Source organism: Macaca thibetana, chromosome 20, assembly GCF_024542745.1.
Source record: "Macaca thibetana thibetana isolate TM-01 chromosome 20, ASM2454274v1, whole genome shotgun sequence".
Classification (NCBI taxonomy): domain Eukaryota; kingdom Metazoa; phylum Chordata; class Mammalia; order Primates; family Cercopithecidae; genus Macaca; species Macaca thibetana.
The window spans coordinates 24,895,691-24,915,611 of NC_065597.1; the positions used below are offsets into that span (position 1 = coordinate 24,895,691).

The window sequence follows — 19,921 nt, forward strand, 5'->3', positions numbered from 1 at the left end:
GACCCGACCAGCCATGAGCATCCATGTGGTGATTGTTGGTCACACAGATGCTTGTATGGAATAATCACTGCAGCACTTTGTGTGCAAATTAGTATGACTTTTCTAGAAAACACTTTGGCTGTATGCAATGAAAAGAAAGCTTTAAAACTAGATTCTATATCTTGAGTAAATTGTTGCCCTCCCGCACACTTATCCTAAGGAAATAATGGCAGCATTTTTAATAGAAATGAAAACTTGAAATGTCTTTAGAAGATTGGCTCAGCACGCCATAGTGCAGCTCTGGGATGGACGGGTGATGGGATAGCAAGGGAGTTAAACGTATGTTTCCAGAATCAGTGTTTCTGGGTTTAGTCTGAGGCTCATGTCTGGGAACACTAAGTTAACGACTAGAAGCCTAGTTGTATAGGTTGTATACATTTTGGCCCATGTGAAGCAGGCCTCTGTTTCCCCATTTATATGACATGGAGAATAACCTGTGCCTCCTGGGGTGGTGGTAAGTTCACGATGAGCCACTATGTGGGGCCTGGTGTAGAGTTAGTGCCCAGTGTTGACGGCCATCATCATTTATTTTTATTTTCATCATTATTCTTTGCCATTTTCACTATTATAGGTGTCTAGTGCAATACCCCACACCAAGTAGATGCATTTTACAACCCCTAGAATATTGATATTTCAATCTCCTTTAGGCAGAAGATTTCTTTCTTTGCAGTCGGTCCAGTGCCAGGTTGTATTAGCTAAGTACCCATGCATTTTGATAAATGTAAAAACTTTGTAGGGGGCAGGGAGGAGGATACCTCCAGCCTCTTTGGGACATCTTGGTCAGGCAAAGTATTTTAATAAAATATCCCACAATTTGGGTTTCATGTTGTAGTATTCAAAGATTCTGACACTCCTGTATTCAAAAGAGCTCGCAGTTTCCCAGCTTCCTGGCTGTTTTGGGCTCCTGATCCAGGTAAATTTGCAAGAGTCAACAGCTGTTCATTTTTGTCTTACACCCATGCATGTCACAAGCCTCCTGGTCACCACCTCATTTGCGTCTGTTCTTCTATTTTTCATTCTTTCAGACATCCTCATCCAGCCCTTCCCATCGAACCACACACACATCTGGTAGCATATTTGCTCCTGTTAGTCATAAAGATAAAGGTTTTAGAATATTTGAAGTGAAGAAAGCATTGATCAATGTTGAATTTACATGACATATTTCATGCTCTTTTCCTATGAATATTTGGCATTTCAGGGCATGGAGAGGAAAGCAATATTACTTCATATTATACATTCTTTTAAAAAAGGATTTCTAGAATGTCTAGGACTGTGCAGCAGCTGCTTTGGAACTGGTCATGTATATTTCAGACGTTATCAGTGTTTTAGCAGCCCTGTTTGCCTATTCTCTTGGAAAGAGGGCATATGATTACATTCCATGTCAGTTTAGCTATTTGGAGCTGAGACTCTGCAATTTACAAGCTGTGTGGGCTTAGGATCATGAGGTATTGTTCCTGGGCCTCTTTCCTTGTCTCTAAAATGACAATGGCAGTAAATGACTTTGCGGAGTTATGTGGACTAAGTGGGATGACCATAGGAGAAAGATAGATGCTTGTTTGCACAAGCTGCCATGGTCAGAGCACTTTCTTTTTTTTGAGACAGAGTTTCACTCTGTTGCCCAGGCTGGTGTGCAGTGGTACAACCTTGGCTCACTGCAGCCTCTGCCTCTCCGGTTCAAGCAATTCTCCTGCCTCAGCCTCCTGAGTAGCTGGGATTACAGCGCCCGCCACCACGCCCAGCTGATTAAAAAAAAATTTTTTTTTGTATTTTATTAGAGATGGGGTTTCACTATGTTGGCCAGGCTGGTCTTGAACTCCTGAGCTCAGGCAATCCACCCGCCTCGGCCTCCCAAAGTGGGTCTGAGCACTTTCTATGCACCAGGTGCTGCGTTAGGCACATAACCTAATAAGATTTCATACAATGCTTCATACAGTATCCATTTCATACAGTGCTTTACACAAACTGTGTGGTAGATACTCTTACTCCTGCTTCGTGGATGCGGAGGCACAGAGACGGTATGTAACTTGCCCAAGGTCACCTAGGTAGAATGAGAGGCCAACCCAGGTAAGTGACCTGGAAGGCTGATGTAACTGCCATGCCCCCAGGCTGCTTCATACTAACGTAAAGAGCTGTCATAGGGCAGAAGCTGGCAAACCATAACCTATGGGCCAAATACAGCTGACCTTGTTTTTATAAACAAAATTTTGTTGGAATACAGCCATGCCCATTTGCCCGCGGATTATCTGTGGCTGCTTTTGCACCACAGCAGCGGAGTTGAGAGGTTGCGACAGACACCATATGGCTCACAGAGCCCAAAATATTTACTCTCTGGCTCTTTGCAGAGAGTCTTTGCTGACCCCTGGCAGAGGGCCATGTGCAGAATGAGGCCTCAACATGTGGTGCTCGATTGCAACATGTGATTTCGGAATTGGTTGATGTGCCAGTCTTTGATCGCGACTGTCTGGATCCTGGGAAACGAAGAATTTTATCAGTACTCATTCTGGTGATCTCTTGTTCTGTTTCTCATTTTAAGGAGCATTGGGCTCAGGATCTGAGCAAAGTCCGTGAGCGGATGACAAAGTTCATCGATGACACCATGCGCGAAACTGCTGAGCCTTTCTTGTTTGTGGATGAGGTGAGTAGCTGGGCTTGTTGTCGCGTGGGGGTGACTTTTTGATTGACGTCTGTGCTTTCCGAGGTTTATTTTCTGTTCTCTTTCCTTGGAGAGCTTTGCTGTTTGATGTCCCCTCGACTGACTGGTTATTTGTGAGTGTTTTTCTTTTTTTTTTTCCTCCCAGGTTCCAGATTACTTTAACTGTTAACTGTCCAGTGGGTTCATTTTGCCTGCTGCCTAGACACAGCCAATTGATCAAGGCAGGGGAAGTGAAACTGGGAAAGAGTTGAACTCACGTAGAGCCGGATGAATGGGAGACTCAAGTTTTATTATTACTCAAATCATCCTCCCTTTCAGAGGCTCGAGTTTTGTTTTTTATATCTTTGTTTGTTTGCTTGTGTTTTTGTTTCTAAGATGGTGTCTCAGTCTGCCACCCAGCCTGGAGTGCAGTGGTGCGATCTCAGCTCACTGCAACCTCCGCCTCCCAGGTTCAAGTGATTCTTGTGCCTCAGCCTCCCTAGTAGCTGGGATTCCAGGCGCCCTCCACCATGCCTGGCTAATTTTTTGGTATTTTTAGTAGAGATAGAGTTTCATTATGTTGGCCAGGCTGGTTTCCAACTCCTGACCTTGTGATCAGCCTGCCTCAGCCTCCGAAAGTGCTGGGCTTATAGATGTGAGCCACCACACCTGGCCGAGGCTAGGGTTTTTTAAAGATCGTTTGGAGGGCCAGGGAAGGGGTGCTGCTGATTGGTTGGAGATGCAATCCTATGGGTGTGGAAAATAGAGTGCTTCTAGGTGGGGCCACAGGACCAGTGGGCGGTCCAGGTAGAGCCATGCAAATGCCCAAAAAGACATCTCAAAAGGCCAATCTTAGGTTAAACAAGAGTGATGTTATCTGAGGAGTACCTGGGGAAGTTGCGAATCTTATAACCTCCAGAAAAATGGCTGGTAACCAATTAGTCTCCACCTTAGCGGAATTCAGGCCCCTCTCATCCTCCTAACCTGGTCTTTGTTTAGCTTTACAAAGGCAGTTTAGTTTTGGGGAAGGGCTGTTACTTAAACTATAAACTAAATGTTTTCCAAAATTACTTTGGCCCAAGCCCGGGAATAATTAAGGGCAGTTTGGAGGTTAAAGGCAAGATAGAGGTTGGTTAGATCAGGTCTGTTTCGTTGTCATAATTTTCTCGTTGTTCTGATTTTTGCTAAAGCAGTTTTATAGCCTTTTCTTACTCTTCTCTATTGACCGTGTTGCCTGGGTGGGATTACTGATTTTGCCACTAGAGGGCATCTGCCACCAGGGAGAGTTGAACCATTGCAAGCACAGAAACAAAATGCGAAGGTGTCTGGGTGCTTGCAGGTCAGAATGGTTGCCTTTGACCTTGCATAGGGAAGGAGGGGAGTTGGAACTGGGGAGCGCCTGCCCCATATGAGGTCGTTCGCAGGCAGCAGAAAGTAGGCCAAGGTCGCTAAAGCATTTTTTTTTTTTTTTTTAAAAGGGGCCAGGAATTGTAACTTGAAATTTGCTGCCCTTTCAACATTCTGATATGGATAACACTCTTGTTTCTTCAGTTGGGTAGTGGGTTCACAACTTTTCATGCTACTGTTATGCTTTAAAACGTACATATGAGGCCGAGTGCAGTGACTCACACCTGTAATTCCAGCACTTTGGGAGGCTGAGGCGGGTGGATCGCTTGAGGTTAGGAGTTTGAGACCAGCCTGGCCAACATGGTAAAATTCTGTCTCTACTAAAAATACAAAAATTAGCCTGGTGTGGTGGTGCATGCCTGTTATCCCAGCTACTTGGGAGGCTGAGGCAGGAGAATCGCTTGAACCCAGGAAGTGGAGGTTGCAGTGAGCTGAGATTGTGCCACTGCACTGCAGCCTTGGCAACAGAGCAAGACTCTGTCTGAAAAAACAAACAAAAGGCAACAACAATGTATATATGGTAAGCATAAACCCTTGCAGTAGGAAATATTTTAGGATAAGCATTACAAAGGAAAATGTTGTCTAGGTCTGTGGAACAAATATGTCACTGCAGCCCATTGCAGTCTGAACCTTCAGTATTGAAAATGTGGATAACTGAGGTCTGGAGACCGTCTGTTGGTTTCACGCATCAGAGCTGTTCTTCCCCTGGGTAGACACAGAACAGAAACAGGCAGACACCATCCCTCCCATCAACGTGATGATTCAGTCTTCGTGTTTGACTCTTTTAGTTCCTCACGTACCTGTTTTCACGAGAAAACAGCATCTGGGATGAGAAGTATGACGCGGTGGACATGCAGGACATGAACAACCCCCTGTCTCATTACTGGATCTCCTCGTCCCATAACACGTGAGTTTCAGATGAACCTGTGATGGGTTGGGCAGCACAGAGCATGTGAGGGTAGAGGCAGGGGTCCAATATGCTGCTCTGGTGAGCCGTGTTGAGAAGCAGGTGGAGGGTGTAGCGTCGCATTCCTTGGACTAGAATACAGAGAAGCTTCTGGAAGGGGCAGGGAACACGCCTCCCTTTCTCAGTTGGCATTGTAATAATAATCTGTTTTCTGTGGCCCTAAAAAGCTAGTAAAAACAAAAGTAACTTAAAGTAACTTAGTAACTAAAGTAATGTAGTAAACTTAGTTTTTCGTGATTTGGGCATCGCTGAGTAGCCACACCAAAGCAACTCGGTGACTCATTGAATTGATTCATAGGGACTGTGTGCCCCTGCCTGCTGGGAGCTGGGGATGTGGCTGTGAACAGGTGGCAGCCACGTCCTCATGTGCTGGGAGGAAGGCCTCCACTGAAAGTTAACCCTAGAAGAGGACTTGCTGCTGTGGGGAGCGGGTGGTAAGGCGAGGAGAAGTGTTTCAGACAGAGGAACAGCATGTGCCAAGGCCCTGGGGCAGGAGCAACTGAAAAGAGTCTGCTAAGGCTGGAGTGCAGAATCCAGGAGAGCGGTGTCAGGAGGGGAGGAAGGCAGGTCCTGCTGGAGTGGGATCTTGTAGGTCACCATGAGAGCTGTCGGGAAGACCCTGACGACTTTTAACCAGAAAACAAGATGCTCACAGGGGCCTCTTGGGATGGTTACTCTGATTGCAACAGAAGGAGGATAACGGATGTTGCACTGATGTTCCAGTATTTAGTGTTTCTTATTGGGTGAGGGGTGAAGTCCTTGGGTCATGGCTCCCGGAGCTATGGGTGGGGACTTTCCTAAGTGACATTCCAGGGGGTCATCTGGGAAAAGGCTTTTAATGGTGTTATGCTCCAGGCATTTGGGAAGGTAAAAATCTCTTTCAGGGGAAAACTGATTTCACAGTTCTCTGTTCCCCACCATGCCCATCATTTTAAGAGTTTGTGTTTCCGCACGGTGAATTCTAGAAAACCTAGAAGACAGTTAAGAAATACAAACTTAAAAAAAACCTTTTATTTTCAGTTCAGAGGTACGTGTGCAGGTTTGTTACACAGGTCAACCTGTGTCATGGGGGTTTACTGTGCAGATTATTTTGTCACCCAGGCATTAAGCCTACTACCCATTAGTTATTTTTCCTGATCCTCTTCCTCCTACCACCCTCTGACAGGCCCCAGTGTGAGGAATAAACTTTTTTTTTTTTCAGACGGGGTCTTGCTCTGTTGCCCAGGCTGGAGTGCAGTGGTGCAATCTCGGCTCGTCACAACCTCTGCCTCTTTGGTTCAAGAGATTCTCCTGCCTTAGCCTCCCGAGTAGCTGGGACTACAGGCACATGCCACCATGCCCAGCTATTTTTTTTTTTTTTGTATTTTTAGTAGAGACAGAATTTCACTATGTTGGCCAGGTTGGTCTCGAACACCTGACCTCATGATCTGCCCGCCTCAGCCTCCCAAACTGCTGGGACTACAGGTGTGAGCCTCTGTGCCTGGCCTCGGAACACAAACTTTAAAAAAAGTTGAGGTGGGCCGGGTGCTGTGGCTCAAGCCTGTAATCCCAGCACTTTGGGAGGCTGAGATGGGTGGATCACGAGGTCAGGAAATCGAGACCATCCTGGCTAACACGGTGAAACCCCGTCTCTACTAAAAAATACAAAAAACTAGCTGGGCATGGTGGCGGGCACCTGTAGTCCCAGCTACTCGGGAGGCTGAGGCAGGAGAATGGCGTAAACCCGGGAGGCGGACCTTGCAGTGAGCTGAGATCTGGCCACTGCACTCCAGCCTGGACGACAGAGCGAGACTCCGTCTCAAAAAAAAAAAAAAAAAAAAAAAGTTGAGGTGAATCATGGTGAGGAAGAAAGTGCGTTAAGGAGTCATTCTTATGGCAGTTTTGGTGGGTGTCGCTCCTAGCATAGTCGATTCCACCAACAGTTGTTGAATGCCTGTTCTGTGCCTGGCCTTGGGCCCTGATATCAAAAGAAGCGCCCATCTCTGTTTAGACCGAGGACCCAGAGGTTGGCCACGGGGCTTTGTTAATTCATCTTCTGCAGCTTTTTTTGCTTCTGATGCGCTTTGACCAACTTCTCCTCAAAAGAACACGTCCTCTCCATGCTTGCATTGCCCAGGTGGTCAGCAGTCACCTCCTGTGGTTGTGACCTGAGTTCAAAGCTCATGCCCAGTGTGACCGTGGAATTGTGTATTTCTGTCCTAGCCCTTAGCTTTGAGTCTTTCCAGATGGAAGAATTCAGAGCTTTGGGAACTCAGGCTGAGAAGTTCCCCCGCAACACTCTGAGGTGCAGGCTTGCCCCCCAACCCCTGTGGCTGCCACCCCCTCACGGCCACCTGCCTTCTCTCCTGCAGGTACCTCACAGGTGACCAGCTGCGGAGCGAGTCATCCCCAGAAGCTTACATCCGCTGCCTGCGCATGGGCTGTCGCTGCATTGAACGTGAGTAGCTCCTTCTTGGCCGAGGTCACGCTCACAGCACATTGAGGATAACCATGTGGTTGCTCTACGTTTTCTTTCAAATTTTAAAAAAGTTTTAATGGACACATAATAACTGTGCATATTTATGGGGTTAGAGTGTGATTTTTCTTTCTTTTTTTTTTTTTTTTGAGACAGAGTCCCTGTCATCTGTATCTCCTCAGCTTCCCCCTGGGCTGGTATTAGAAAAAGGCAGACAGACACCCACGGTGTTTTGGCAGCTGGGTCCTAGGTGTGCACAGGTACCCCATATCACCTGGATTGGGAGTTCTGTGAGCAAATGTGAAAAGAACGATCAGGGCCGGATATGGTGGCTCCTGCCTGTAATCCCAGCACTTTGGGAGGCTGAAGTGGGAGGGGACTGCATGAGGCCGAGAGTTTGAGACCAGCCTGGGCGACATGGTGAGATTCCGTCATTACAAAAAGTAAAAAAATTAGCTGTGTGTGGTGGCATGCACCTGTGGTCCCAACAACTTGAGAGGCTGAGGTGGGAGGATCGCTTGAGCCCAGGAGGTTGAGGCAGTGGTGAGCTGTGATTGTGCCACTGCACTCTAGCCTGGGCAACAGAGTGAGACTCTGTGTCTAAACAGAAAAGAAGAGAAGGGTCAGCTGGCATCTGTGGCTGGGCAGATGGCAGAGGCCTTACTTCCCTCCTTCCTTCTCATAGCCTCTCTGGCTCTTTTCCTTCCAGCCTCTCTCTCACTAAAGGCTCATGGGTGCATTTGGCTGAGAAAAGGCAACAGCCAGCTGGGCATGGTGTCTCATGCCTGTAATCCCAGCACTGTGAGAGATCGAGGTGGGCGGGTCACTTGAGATCAGGAGATCACTTGAGATCAGTTTGAGACCAGTCTGGCCAACATGGCGAAACGCTGTCTCTACTAAAAATATGAAAATTGCCAGGTGTGATGGTGCACATCTGTCATCCCAGCTACTTGGGAGGCCGAGGCACAAGAATCGCTTGAGCCTGGGAAGCAGAGGTTGCAGTAAGCTGAGATCGTGCCACTGCACTCCAGCCTGGGCAACAGAGGGAGACTTTGTCTCAAAAAAAAAAAAGGCAACAACCACTGACTTAGGCTCCAGTGTTACAAAAACCACTCATCATGGAAGCAATGTTTTGTAGCAGTTATTCTATAGACTTTCCTCCCATTTATGATTTTTCTCCTCCCTCAGGAAAAAACAAATGTTTAGAAGAAAAACTTTAAGCAGTCAGCTCCTGTGCCCTCAGGGGGTCCAAAAGATTGGGGATGTTCACCTTCCACATGACCCATTTCTGTCTGAAAATTTTACTGTGAACCTTTACAAATAAATTTCTCATTGCTCTGTATCATTTCCACGGGCAAAAAAGGCAGTCAAGGTTTTCAACAGGCAAAGTCAAAATAAAACACGTGGTAAAATCTTCTTTAAAAAGAAGCATTGAGGCCGGGCGCAGTGGCTCATGCCTTTAATCCCAGCACTTCGGGAGGCTGAGGCGGGCGGATCATGAGGACAGGATATCGAGACCACCCTGGCCAACATGGTGCAAACCTGTCTTTACTAAAACACAAAAAATTGGGGGCGGAGCAAGATGGCCGAATAGGAACAGCTCCAGTCTCCAACTCCCAGCGCGAGCGACACAGAAGACCGGTGATTTCTGCATTTTCAACTGAGGTACTGGGTTCATCTCACTGGGGAGTGCCGGACGATCGGTGCTGGTCAGCTGCTGCAGCCCGACCAGCTAGAGCTGAAGCAGGGCGAGGCATTGCCTCACCTGGGAAGCACAAGGGGGAAGGGAATCCCTTTTCCTAGCCAGGGGAACTGAGACACACAACACCTGGAAAATCGGGTAACTCCCACCCCAATACTGCGCTTTAAGCAAACAGGCACACCAGGAGATCATATCCCACACCTGTCCAGGAGGGTCCCACACCCACGGAGCCTCCCTCATTGCTAGCACAGCAGTCTGTGATCTACCGGCAAGGCAGCAGCGAGGCTGGGGGAGGGGCGCCCGCCATTGCCGAGGCTTAAGTAGGTAAACAAAGCTGCTGGGAAGCTCGAACTGGGTGGAGCTCACAGCAGCTCAAGGAAACCTGCCTGTCTCTGTAGACTCCACCTCTGGGGACAGGGCACAGTAAACAATAACAAACGTAGCAGAAACCTCTGCAGACGCAAACGACTCTGACAGCTTTGAAGAGAGCAGTGGATCTCCCAACACGGAGGTTGAGATCTGAGAAGGGACAGACTCCCTGCTCAAGTGGGTCCCTGACCCCTGAGTAGCCTAACTGGGAGACATCCCCCACTAGGGGCAGTCTGACACCCCACACCTCACAGAGTGGAGTACACCCCTGAGAGGAAGCTTCCAAAGCAAGAATCAGACAGGTACACTTGCTGTTCAGAAATATTCTATCTTCTGCAGCCTCTGCTGCTGATACCCAGGCAAACAGGGTCTGGAGTGGACCTCAAGCAATCTCCAACAGACCTACAGCTGAGGGTCCTGACTGTTAGAAGGAAAACTATCAAACAGGAAGGACACCTACACCAAAACCCCATCAGTACATCACCATCATCAAAGACGAGAGGCAGATAAAACCACAAAGATGGGGAAAAAGCAGGGCAGAAAAGCTGGAAATTCAAAAAATAAGAGCGCATCTCCCCCGGCAAAGGAGCGCAGCTCATTGCCAGCAACGGATCAAAGCTGGACGGAGAATGACTTTGACGAGATGAGAGAAGAAGGCTTCAGTCCATCAAATTTCTCAGAGCTAAAGGAGGAATTACGTACCCAGCGCAAAGAAACTAAAAATCTTGAAAAAAAAGTGGAAGAATTGATGGCTAGAGTAATTAATGCAGAGAAGGTCCTAAACGAAATGAAAGAGATGAAAACCATGACACGAGAAATACGTGACAAATGCACAAGCTTCAGTAACCGACTCAATCAACTGGAAGAAAGAGTATCAGCGATTGAGGATCAAATGAATGAAATGAAGCGAGAAGAGAAACCAAAAGAAAAAAGAAGAAAAAGAAATGAACAAAGCCTGCAAGAAGTATGGGATTATGTAAAAAGACCAAATCTACATCTGATTGGGGTGCCTGAAAGTGAGGGGGAAAATGGAACCAAGTTGGAAAACACTCTTCAGGATATCATCCAGGAGAACTTCCCCAACCTAGTAGGGCAGGCCAACATTCAAATCCAGGAAATACAGAGAACGCCACAAAGATACTCCTCGAGAAGAGCAACTCCAAGACACATAATTGCCAGATTCACCAAAGTTGAAATGAAGGAAAAAATCTTAAGGGCAGCCAGAGAGAAAGGTCGGGTTACCCACAAAGGGAAGCCCATCAGACTAACAGCAGATCTCTCGGCAGAAACTCTACAAGCCAGAAGAGAGTGGGGGCCAATATTCAACATTCTTAAAGAAAAGATTTTTAAACCCAGAATTTCATATCCAGCCAAACTAAGTTTCATAAGTGAAGGAGAAATAAAATCCTTTACAGATAAGCAAATGCTTAGAGATTTTGTCACCACTAGGCCTGCCTTACAAGAGACCCTGAAGGAAGCACTAAACATGGAAAGGAACAACCGGTACCAGCCATTGCAAAAACATGCCAAAATGTAAAGACCATCGAGACTAGGAAGAAACTGCATCAACTAACGAGCAAAATAACCAGTTAATATCATAATGGCAGGATCAAGTTCACACATAACAATCTTAACCTTAAATGTAAATGGACTAAATGCTCCAATTAAAAGACACAGACTGGCAAACTGGATAAAGAGTCAAGACCCATCAGTCTGCTGTATTCAGGAGACCCATCTCACACGCAGAGACATACATAGGCTCAAATTAAAGGGATGGAGGAAGATTTACCAAGCAAATGGAGAACAAAAAAAAGCGGGGGTTGCAATACTAGTCTCTGATAAAACAGACTTTAAACCATCAAAGATCAAAAGAGACAAAGAAGGCCATTACATAATGGTAAAGGGATCAATTCAACAGGAAGAGCTAACTATCCTAAATATATATGCACCCAATACAGGAGCACCCAGATTCATAAAGCAAGTCCTTAGAGACTTACAAAGAGACTTAGACTCCCATACAATAATAATGGGAGACTTCAACACTCCACTGTCAACATTAGACAGATCAACGAGACAGAAAGTTAACAAGGATATCCAGGAATTGAACTCATCTCTGCAGCAAGCAGACCTAATAGACATCTATAGAACTCTCCACCCCAAATCAACAGAATATACATTCTTCTCAGCACCACATCGTACTTACTCCAAAATTGACCACGTAATTGGAAGTAAAGCACTCCTCAGCAAATGTACAAGAACAGAAATTATAACAAACTGTCTCTCAGACCACAGTGCAATCAAACTAGAACTCAGGACTACGAAACTCAATCAAAACCGCTCAACTACATGGAAACTGAACAACCTGCTCCTGAATGACTACTGGGTACATAACGAAATGAAGGCAGAAATAAAAGATGTTCTTTGAAACCAATGAGAACAAAGATACAACATACCAGAATCTCTGGGACACATTTAAAGCAGTGTGTAGAGGGAAATTTATAGCACTAAATGCCCACAAGAGAAAGCAGGAAAGATCTAAAATTGACACTCTAACATCGCAATTAAAAGAACTAGAGAAGCAAGAGCAAACACATTCGAAAGCTAGCAGAAGGCAACAAATAACTAAGATCAGAGCAGAACTGAAGGAGATAGAGACACAAAAAACCCTCCAAAAAATCAATGAATCCAGGAGTTGGTTTTTTGAAAAGATCAACAAAATTGACAGACCACTAGCAAGACTAATAAAGAAGAAAAGAGAGAAGAATCAAATCGACGCAATTAAAAATGATAAAGGGGATATCACCACCGACCCCACAGAAATACAAACTACCATCAGAGAATACTATAAACACCTCTACGCAAATAAACTGGAAAATCTTGAAGAAATGGATAATTTCCTGGACACTTACACTCTTCCAAGACTAAACCAGGAAGAAGTTGAATCCCTGAATAGACCAATAGCAGGCCCTGAAATTGAGGCAATAATTAATAGCCTACCAACCAAAAAAAGTCCAGGACCAGATGGATTCACAGCTGAATTCTACCAGAGGTACAAGGAGGAGTTGGTACCATTCCTTCTGAAACTATTCCAATCAATAGAAAAAGAGGGAGTCCTTCCTAACTCATTTTATGAGGCCAACATCATCCTGATACCAAAGCCTGGCAGAGACACAACAAAAAAAGAAAATTTTAGACCAATATCCCTGATGAACATCGATGCAAAAATCCTCAATAAAATACTGGCAAACCGGATTCAGCAACACATCAAAAAGCTTATCCACCATGATCAAGTGGGCTTCATCCCTGGGATGCAAGGCTGGTTCAACATTCGCAAATCAATAAACATAATCCAGCATATAAACAGAACTAAAGACAAGAACCACATGATTATCTCAATAGATGCAGAAAAGGCTTTTGACAAAATTCAACAGCCCTTCATGCTAAAAACGCTCAATAAATTCAGTATTGATGGAACGTATCTCAAAATAATAAGAGCTATTTATGACAAACCCACAGCCAATATCATACTGAATGGGCAAAAACTGGAAAAATTCCCTTTGAAAACTGGCACAAGACAGGGATGCCCTCTCTCACCACTCCTATTCAACATAGTGTTGGAAGTTCTGGCTAGGGCAATTAGGCAAGAGAAAGAAATCAAGGGTATTCAGTTAGGAAAAGAAGAAGTCAAATTGTCCCTGTTTGCAGATGACATGATTGTATATTTAGAAAACCCCATTGTCTCGGCCCAAAATCTCCTTAAGCTGATAAGCAACTTCAGCAAAGTCTCAGGATACAAAATTAATGTGCAAAAATCACAAGCATTCTTATACACCAGTAACAGACAAACAGAGAGCCAAATCAGGAATGAACTTCCATTCACAATTGCTTCAAAGAGAATAAAATACCTAGGAATCTAACTTACAAGGGATGTAAAGGACCTCTTTAAGGAGAACTACAAACCACTGCTCAGTGAAATAAAAGAGGACACAAACAAATGGAAGAACATACCATGCTCATGGATAGGAAGAATCAATATCGTGAAAATGGCCATACTGCCCAAGGTAATTTATAGATTCAATGCCATCCCCATCAAGCTACCAATGAGTTTCTTCACAGAATTGGAAAAAACTGCTTTAAAGTTCATATGGAACCAAAAAAGAGCCCGCGTCTCCAAGACAATCCTAAGTCAAAAGAACAAAGCTGGAGGCATCACACTACCTGACTTCAAACTATACTACAAGGCTACAGTAACCAAAACAGCATGGTACTGGTACCAAAACAGAGATATAGACCAATGGAACAGAACAGAGTCCTCAGAAATAATACCACACATCTACAGCCATCTGATCTTTGACAAACCTGAGAGAAACAAGAAATGGGGAAAGGATTCCCTATTTAATAAATGGTGCTGGGAAAATTGGCTAGCCATAAGTAGAAAGCTGAAACTGGATCCTTTCCTTACTCCTTATACGAAAATTAATTCAAGATGGATTAGAGACTTAAATGTTAGACCTAATACCATAAAAATCCTAGAGGAAAACCTAGGTAGTACCATTCAGGACATAGGCATGGGCAAAGACTTCATGTCTAAAACACCAAAAGCAACGGCAGCAAAAGCCCAAATTGACAAATGGGATCTCATTAAACTAAAGAGCTTCTGCACAGCAAAAGAAACTACCATCAGAGTGAACAGGTAACCTACAGAATGGGAGAAAATTTTTGCAATCTACTCATCTGACAAAGGGCTAATATCCAGAACCTACAAAGAACTCAAACAAATTTACAAGAAAAAAACAACCCCATCAAAAAGTGGGCAAAGGATATGAACAGACATTTCTCAAAAGAAGACATTCATACAGCCAACAGACACATGAAAAAATGCTCATCATCACTGGCCATCAGAGAAATGCAAATCAAAACCACAATGAGATACCATCTCACACCAGTTAGAATGGCAATCATTAAAAAGTCAGGAAACAACAGGTGCTGGAGAGGATGTGGAGAAATAGGAACACTTTTACACTGTTGGTGGGATTGTAAACTAGTTCAACCATTATGGAAGACAGTATGGTGATTCCTCAAGGATCTAGAACTAGATGTACCATATGACCCAGCCATCCCATTACTGGGTATATACCCAAAGGATTATAAATTATGCTGCTATAAAGACACATGCACACGTATGTTTATTGCAGCACTATTCACAATAGCAAAGACTTGGAATCAACCCAAATGTCCATCAGTGACAGATTGGATTAAGAAAATGTGGCACATATACACCATGGAATACTATGCAGCCATAAAAAAGGATGAGTTTGTGTCCTTTGTAGGGACATGGATGCAGCTGGAAACCATCATTCTCAGCAAACTATCACAAGAACAGAAAACCAAACACTGCATGTTCTCACTCATAGGTGGGAACTGAACAATGAGATCACTTGGACTCAGGAAGGGGAACATCACACACCGGGGCCTATCATGGGGAGGGGGGAGAGGGGAGGGATTGCATTGGGAGTTATAACTGATGTAAATGACGAGTTGATGGGTGCAGCACACCAACATGGCACAAGTATACATATGTAACAAACCTGCACGTTTTGCACATGTACCCTACAACTTAAAGTATAATAATAAAAAAATTAAAAAAAAAATTAACTGGGCGTGGTGGTACGCGTCTATAGTCCCAGCTACTCGGGAGACTGACACAGGGGAATTGCTTGAACCCGGGAGGCGGAGATTGCAGTGGGGTGAGATTGCGCCACTGCACTCCAGCCTGGGCAACAGAGTGAGACTTCATCTTCCAAAAAATAAAAATAAAAAAACAGCATCGAAACTAGCTTGTCTTGGACAGCTGCACTTGCATTATGTAAGCGCACAGGGAACCCTGCTTACACAGGGAAACCCGTGTCCTCCTGTTGGCAGCCGAATGGAGGGAGTGTGGGCGTCCTTGTCTAGTAACTGAACTGGTGTGTGGGCTGGGGGCTGACCTTGGGGCTGTTGGTGAACACACGTGTTGTTGAGCCTGCCACGTTTCTCCCTGTAGTGGACTGCTGGGACGGGCCCGATGGGAAGCCGATCATCTACCACGGCTGGACGCGGACCACCAAGATCAAGTTTGACGACGTCGTACAGGCCATCAAAGAGCACGCCTTTGTTACCTCAAGGTCAGTTGGCTGATTTTTGGGTGGTGTGACTTAAAGAGGAAGGCAGCTAGGATTGGATGGGCAGATGCACAGACAGGCAAACACACATAGACGCCTCCCTCCAAATGTAGGAAGGTCTGGGCCCCATCTTGGCCAAAGCCAGTGCCATCAAGTTCTCACCCGAGTGTTAGCACCCCCTGCAGGCCGAGAGTGCAGGTTACTCCTGGAGTCTAGAGCCCTGAGGAGGCTCTGGCTGGGAAACCCTGTGGCTGCTTCGTGCCCACCCCGCCTCCTCATTCTCTCTGGCCCCCACTTTCAGAACCCTTGAAAGAGAAGGAAAGGCTGGGCGCAGTGGCTCACGCCTGTAATCCTGGCACTTTGGGAGTCTGAGGTGTGATCACCTGAGGTCAGGAGTTGGAGAAGAGCCTGGGCAACATGGTGAAACCCCGTCTCTATCAAATATACAAAAAAAAAAAAAAAAAATCAGCTGGGTGCAGTGGCATGCACCTGTGGTCCCAGCTACTAGGGAAGCTGAGATGGGAGGATTGCTTGAACCTGGGAGGCAGAGGTTACAGTGAGCTGAGATTGCGCCACTGCACTCCAGCCTAGGCAACGGAGCGAGACCCTGTCTCAAAGAAAAAAAAAAAAAGGCAAGGAAAGTTAAAATTCCCCTTCTGTCCTAATTCCCTCTTTTCTGCCTAGTTGTCACCCCCACCAAACCTGTTTCTACAGGCAGAATCCAAGCAGCCAGTAGTGGTGGTAGTGTATTTCTTGAATAGCCGCCTGGGGCCAGGCTCTGTGCTAGGTCCTTTGTACATGTGATCATCTTGATTCTTTGCCGCAAAGTTGGTATGGTCATCCCCATTTAACAGATGAGTATAAATTCAGGCAAGGAGAGGTTAAGTGGATGAGAACATTTAGGTTTGTTTCAGGGGTTTCTAACCTCAGGTCTAATCCTTTTCTGTCCCACTAGAAGATCTTGATTTGGGCTGGAGGTCAACAGAATTGTTCTGTAAAGGGCCAGATGGAAATATTTCAGGCTAGCCGGGCACGGTGGCTCACGCCTGTAATCCCAGCACTTTGGGAGGCCAGGACGGGTGGATCACGAGGTCAGGAGATCGAGACCATCCTGGCTAACACGGTGAAACCCCGTCTCTACTGAAAAATACAAAAAAAAACTAGCTGGGCATGGTGGCGGGCACCTGTAGTCCCTGCTACTCGGGAGGCTGAGGCAGGAGAATGGCGTGAACCTGGGAGGCAGAACTTGCAGTGAGCTGAGATCACGCCACTGCACTCCAGCCTGGGTGGCAGAACAAGACTCCATCTTAAAAAAAAAAAAAAAAAAAAAAAAAAAAAATTTCAGGCTTTGTGGGTCCTGTAGTCTCTGTTGCAACTATTCAGCCCTGTTGCTGAAGTGCAAAACAGCCGTGGACAGGAGGTAAACAGATGGGCTTGGCTGTGTTCCGGTTGAAACTTGAATTACAAATTACAGAAATAGATGGCAGGCCAGATTTGGGGCGGAGGCCGTCATATACTGACTCCTGGTCTGGGTTCCTTATTCTTTCTGAGAGCTGGCAAGAAGCCGTCTGTAGGCTCAGTGGAATGGTAGTTGTCTTTTTATCCCTTCTGGGGTAGAATAGCACTTACGAGTATGGGTTCTGAATCCTTTTTGCCAAGTTTGAATCCAGCTGTGAAGTACTAGCTTGGGCAAAGCACTTACCATTCTATGCTTCAATTCCCACATTAAAAAACAGAGGTGAAAATTGTGTGCAACTCACAGGGCAGTTGTGAGGATTAAATGAGATGCCATTACAGCAAGTGCTAAATGCAGGCATAGAGTTTAGTGTTCAGTCAATAAGATTGATTTTCTTTCTTTCCTTCTTTCTTTCCTCCTTCTTTCCTTCTTTCTTTCCTTCTTCTTTCCTTCTTTCTTTCCTTCCTTCCTTCCCTTTCCATTCCTTCCTTCCTTCCTTTTTTCTTCTCTTCTCTTCTCTTTTCTTTTTTCTTTTCTGAGATGTAGTCTCGCTCTGTCACCCAGGCTAGAGTACAATGGCAGTATCTTGGCTCACTGCAACCTCCACCTCCCGAGTTCAAGTAATTCCCCTGTCTCAGCCTCCCGAGTAGCTGGGATTACAGGCACCTGTCATCATGCCTGACTAATTTTTGTATTTTTGTAGAGACAGAGTTTCACTATGTTGGCCAGGCTGGTCTTGAACTCATGACCTCAGGTGATCCTCCCGCCTCAGCCTCCCGAAGAGCTGGGATTATGGGCATGAGCCACTGCACCCAGCCCGAGTGGTTATTTTTATTGCATTTACCGCAGATGTCCCTCGAGCTGGGTGGAGGCGTTGCTCTGAGACAATGAAATTATGGACGTCTTTTCCCACTTGGCGAAAACCTCTCAATGAAAGCATATGATGTCTCCATCGCAGTGTTCTCCCCCATAGGGCCCTGGCTCTTCTTAGTGCCAACCTCCGCCAGGCAGATGGAAGGAGCCTGTGTTAACAGACACTGTGGAGGGGCTGCTTACACTGCTTGGAGAGTTTGCTTTCCTTTCCAGGACATAGGTACTTATGGTTGTGAGTTGATAGTCACTCACTGAACATTATCTCATTCGTGGCTAGAGGAAGTTTTTTCTGGTTAAAATAGGCCTGGAATCATCTAACACCTATAGGGCTAGAACTCTGTAATTACACATGAATGCATTAATGTTTTTGCAGCAAAAGGCATCCTTATTGGTATTAAGAGGGATTTAAAAAAATGATTGCAAGCAGCATTCATTCGAATGGTTCACATTTTGCTGCCAGTTAAGTTTTGATACCAACTCACTAGCCTTTGTTCTAAAAGCTTTTTAGCTGTTGTGTTCTAGTAAGGGTGTGTGGATCAGGATCGGGGAATGAGCTGGGTCCACGCTTTCCAGGAGTGATGAGGCTATGATTTACTTGAGCTGGAACATGGTTAAGGATTTTATTTTTATCATCGTCAGTTTATTTTCACTTTTACCTTCATTTCTATCGAGTGATGTGGTTTCCTGTTTATGGAAGTGACATAGCTGCCTTTAGAATAATTTTGTTTTCGGCCGGGCGTGGTGGCTCATGCCTGTAATCCCAGCAGTTTGGGAGGCCGAGGTGGGTGGATCACAAGGTCAGGAGATCGAGACCATCCTGGCTAACACGGTGAAACCGTGTCTCTACTAAAAATACAAAAAATTAGTCGGGCATGGTGGCGGGTGCCTGTACTCCCAGCTACTCGGGAGGCTGAGACAGGAGAATGGCGTGAACCCAGGAGGCGGAGCTTGCAGTGAGCTGAGATCGCGCCACTGCACTCCAGCCTGGGCGACAGAGCAAGACTCTGTCTCCAAAAAAAAAATAATAATAATAATAATTTTGTTTCATAGTAAATGCCATGCACAAGCCTCAAATGGATTCTCGGTGGGAAAAACCCCATCTATACACTATGTTTCTTGGATAACTGGGGAAATTTGAGTATGTCTAATGATGAATATGTCTAATCATTGTTTAAAGATAATTTCCTGGGGTGACATGGTGTGGTGAAGTCAGGGTATGTTCTTGTTCTTAAGAGATACCTGGGGAGGATGTCCGCGTCTCATTTCAGATGCTTCAGGAGGAAACGTAAATACATGTATAAATGAAATGTAAATATAGGCTGGGCACAGTGGCTCACACCTATAATCCCAGCACTTTCGGAGGTCGAGGTGGGTAGATCAGCTGAAGTCAGGAGTTTGAGACCAGCCTGGCCAACATGGTGAAACCCTGTCTCTACTAAAAATACAAAAAATTAGCTGGGCATGCTGGCAGGCACCTGTAATCTCAGCTAGTCAGGAGGCTGAGGCAGGAGAATTGCTTGAACTTGGGAGGCAGAGGTTGCAATGAGCTGAAGTCGTGCCATTGCACTTCAGCCTGGGCAATGAGTGAAACTCCATCTCCAAAAATGTAAAAATAAATAACTAAATGAGTTTTCTGCTCCCTCAGGAGGAGTGTGCGTGTGTTGTATATGTACACACACACACATATATATATGCGTATATATGTATGTATGTATGTATATGCATGTACTAGTATGTGAATGTATATAGACGGAGATAGGTGATCCTTATTGGTGAATTCTGTAACTGAATTGACCTACTTGCTAAAATTGACTTGTAACCCGAAATCAAATCTCAAAGCACTCTGAGGTCATTTTAAGA

General features: G+C 45.4%; 1 protein-coding gene across 1 annotated transcript in view; it reads left to right on the forward strand.

The window, feature by feature from the left end:
- Nucleotides 1-19,921, forward strand: part of PLCG2 (phospholipase C gamma 2) — a 190,312-nt gene that overhangs the window by 107,609 nt on the left and 62,782 nt on the right. The window contains exons 10-13 of the mRNA XM_050773193.1: nucleotides 2,573-2,674; nucleotides 4,867-4,985; nucleotides 7,397-7,482; nucleotides 15,615-15,735. Of these exons, the coding sequence (XP_050629150.1) occupies nucleotides 2,573-2,674; nucleotides 4,867-4,985; nucleotides 7,397-7,482; nucleotides 15,615-15,735 (428 nt within the window). The remainder of the gene's footprint in view (nucleotides 1-2,572; nucleotides 2,675-4,866; nucleotides 4,986-7,396; nucleotides 7,483-15,614; nucleotides 15,736-19,921) is intronic.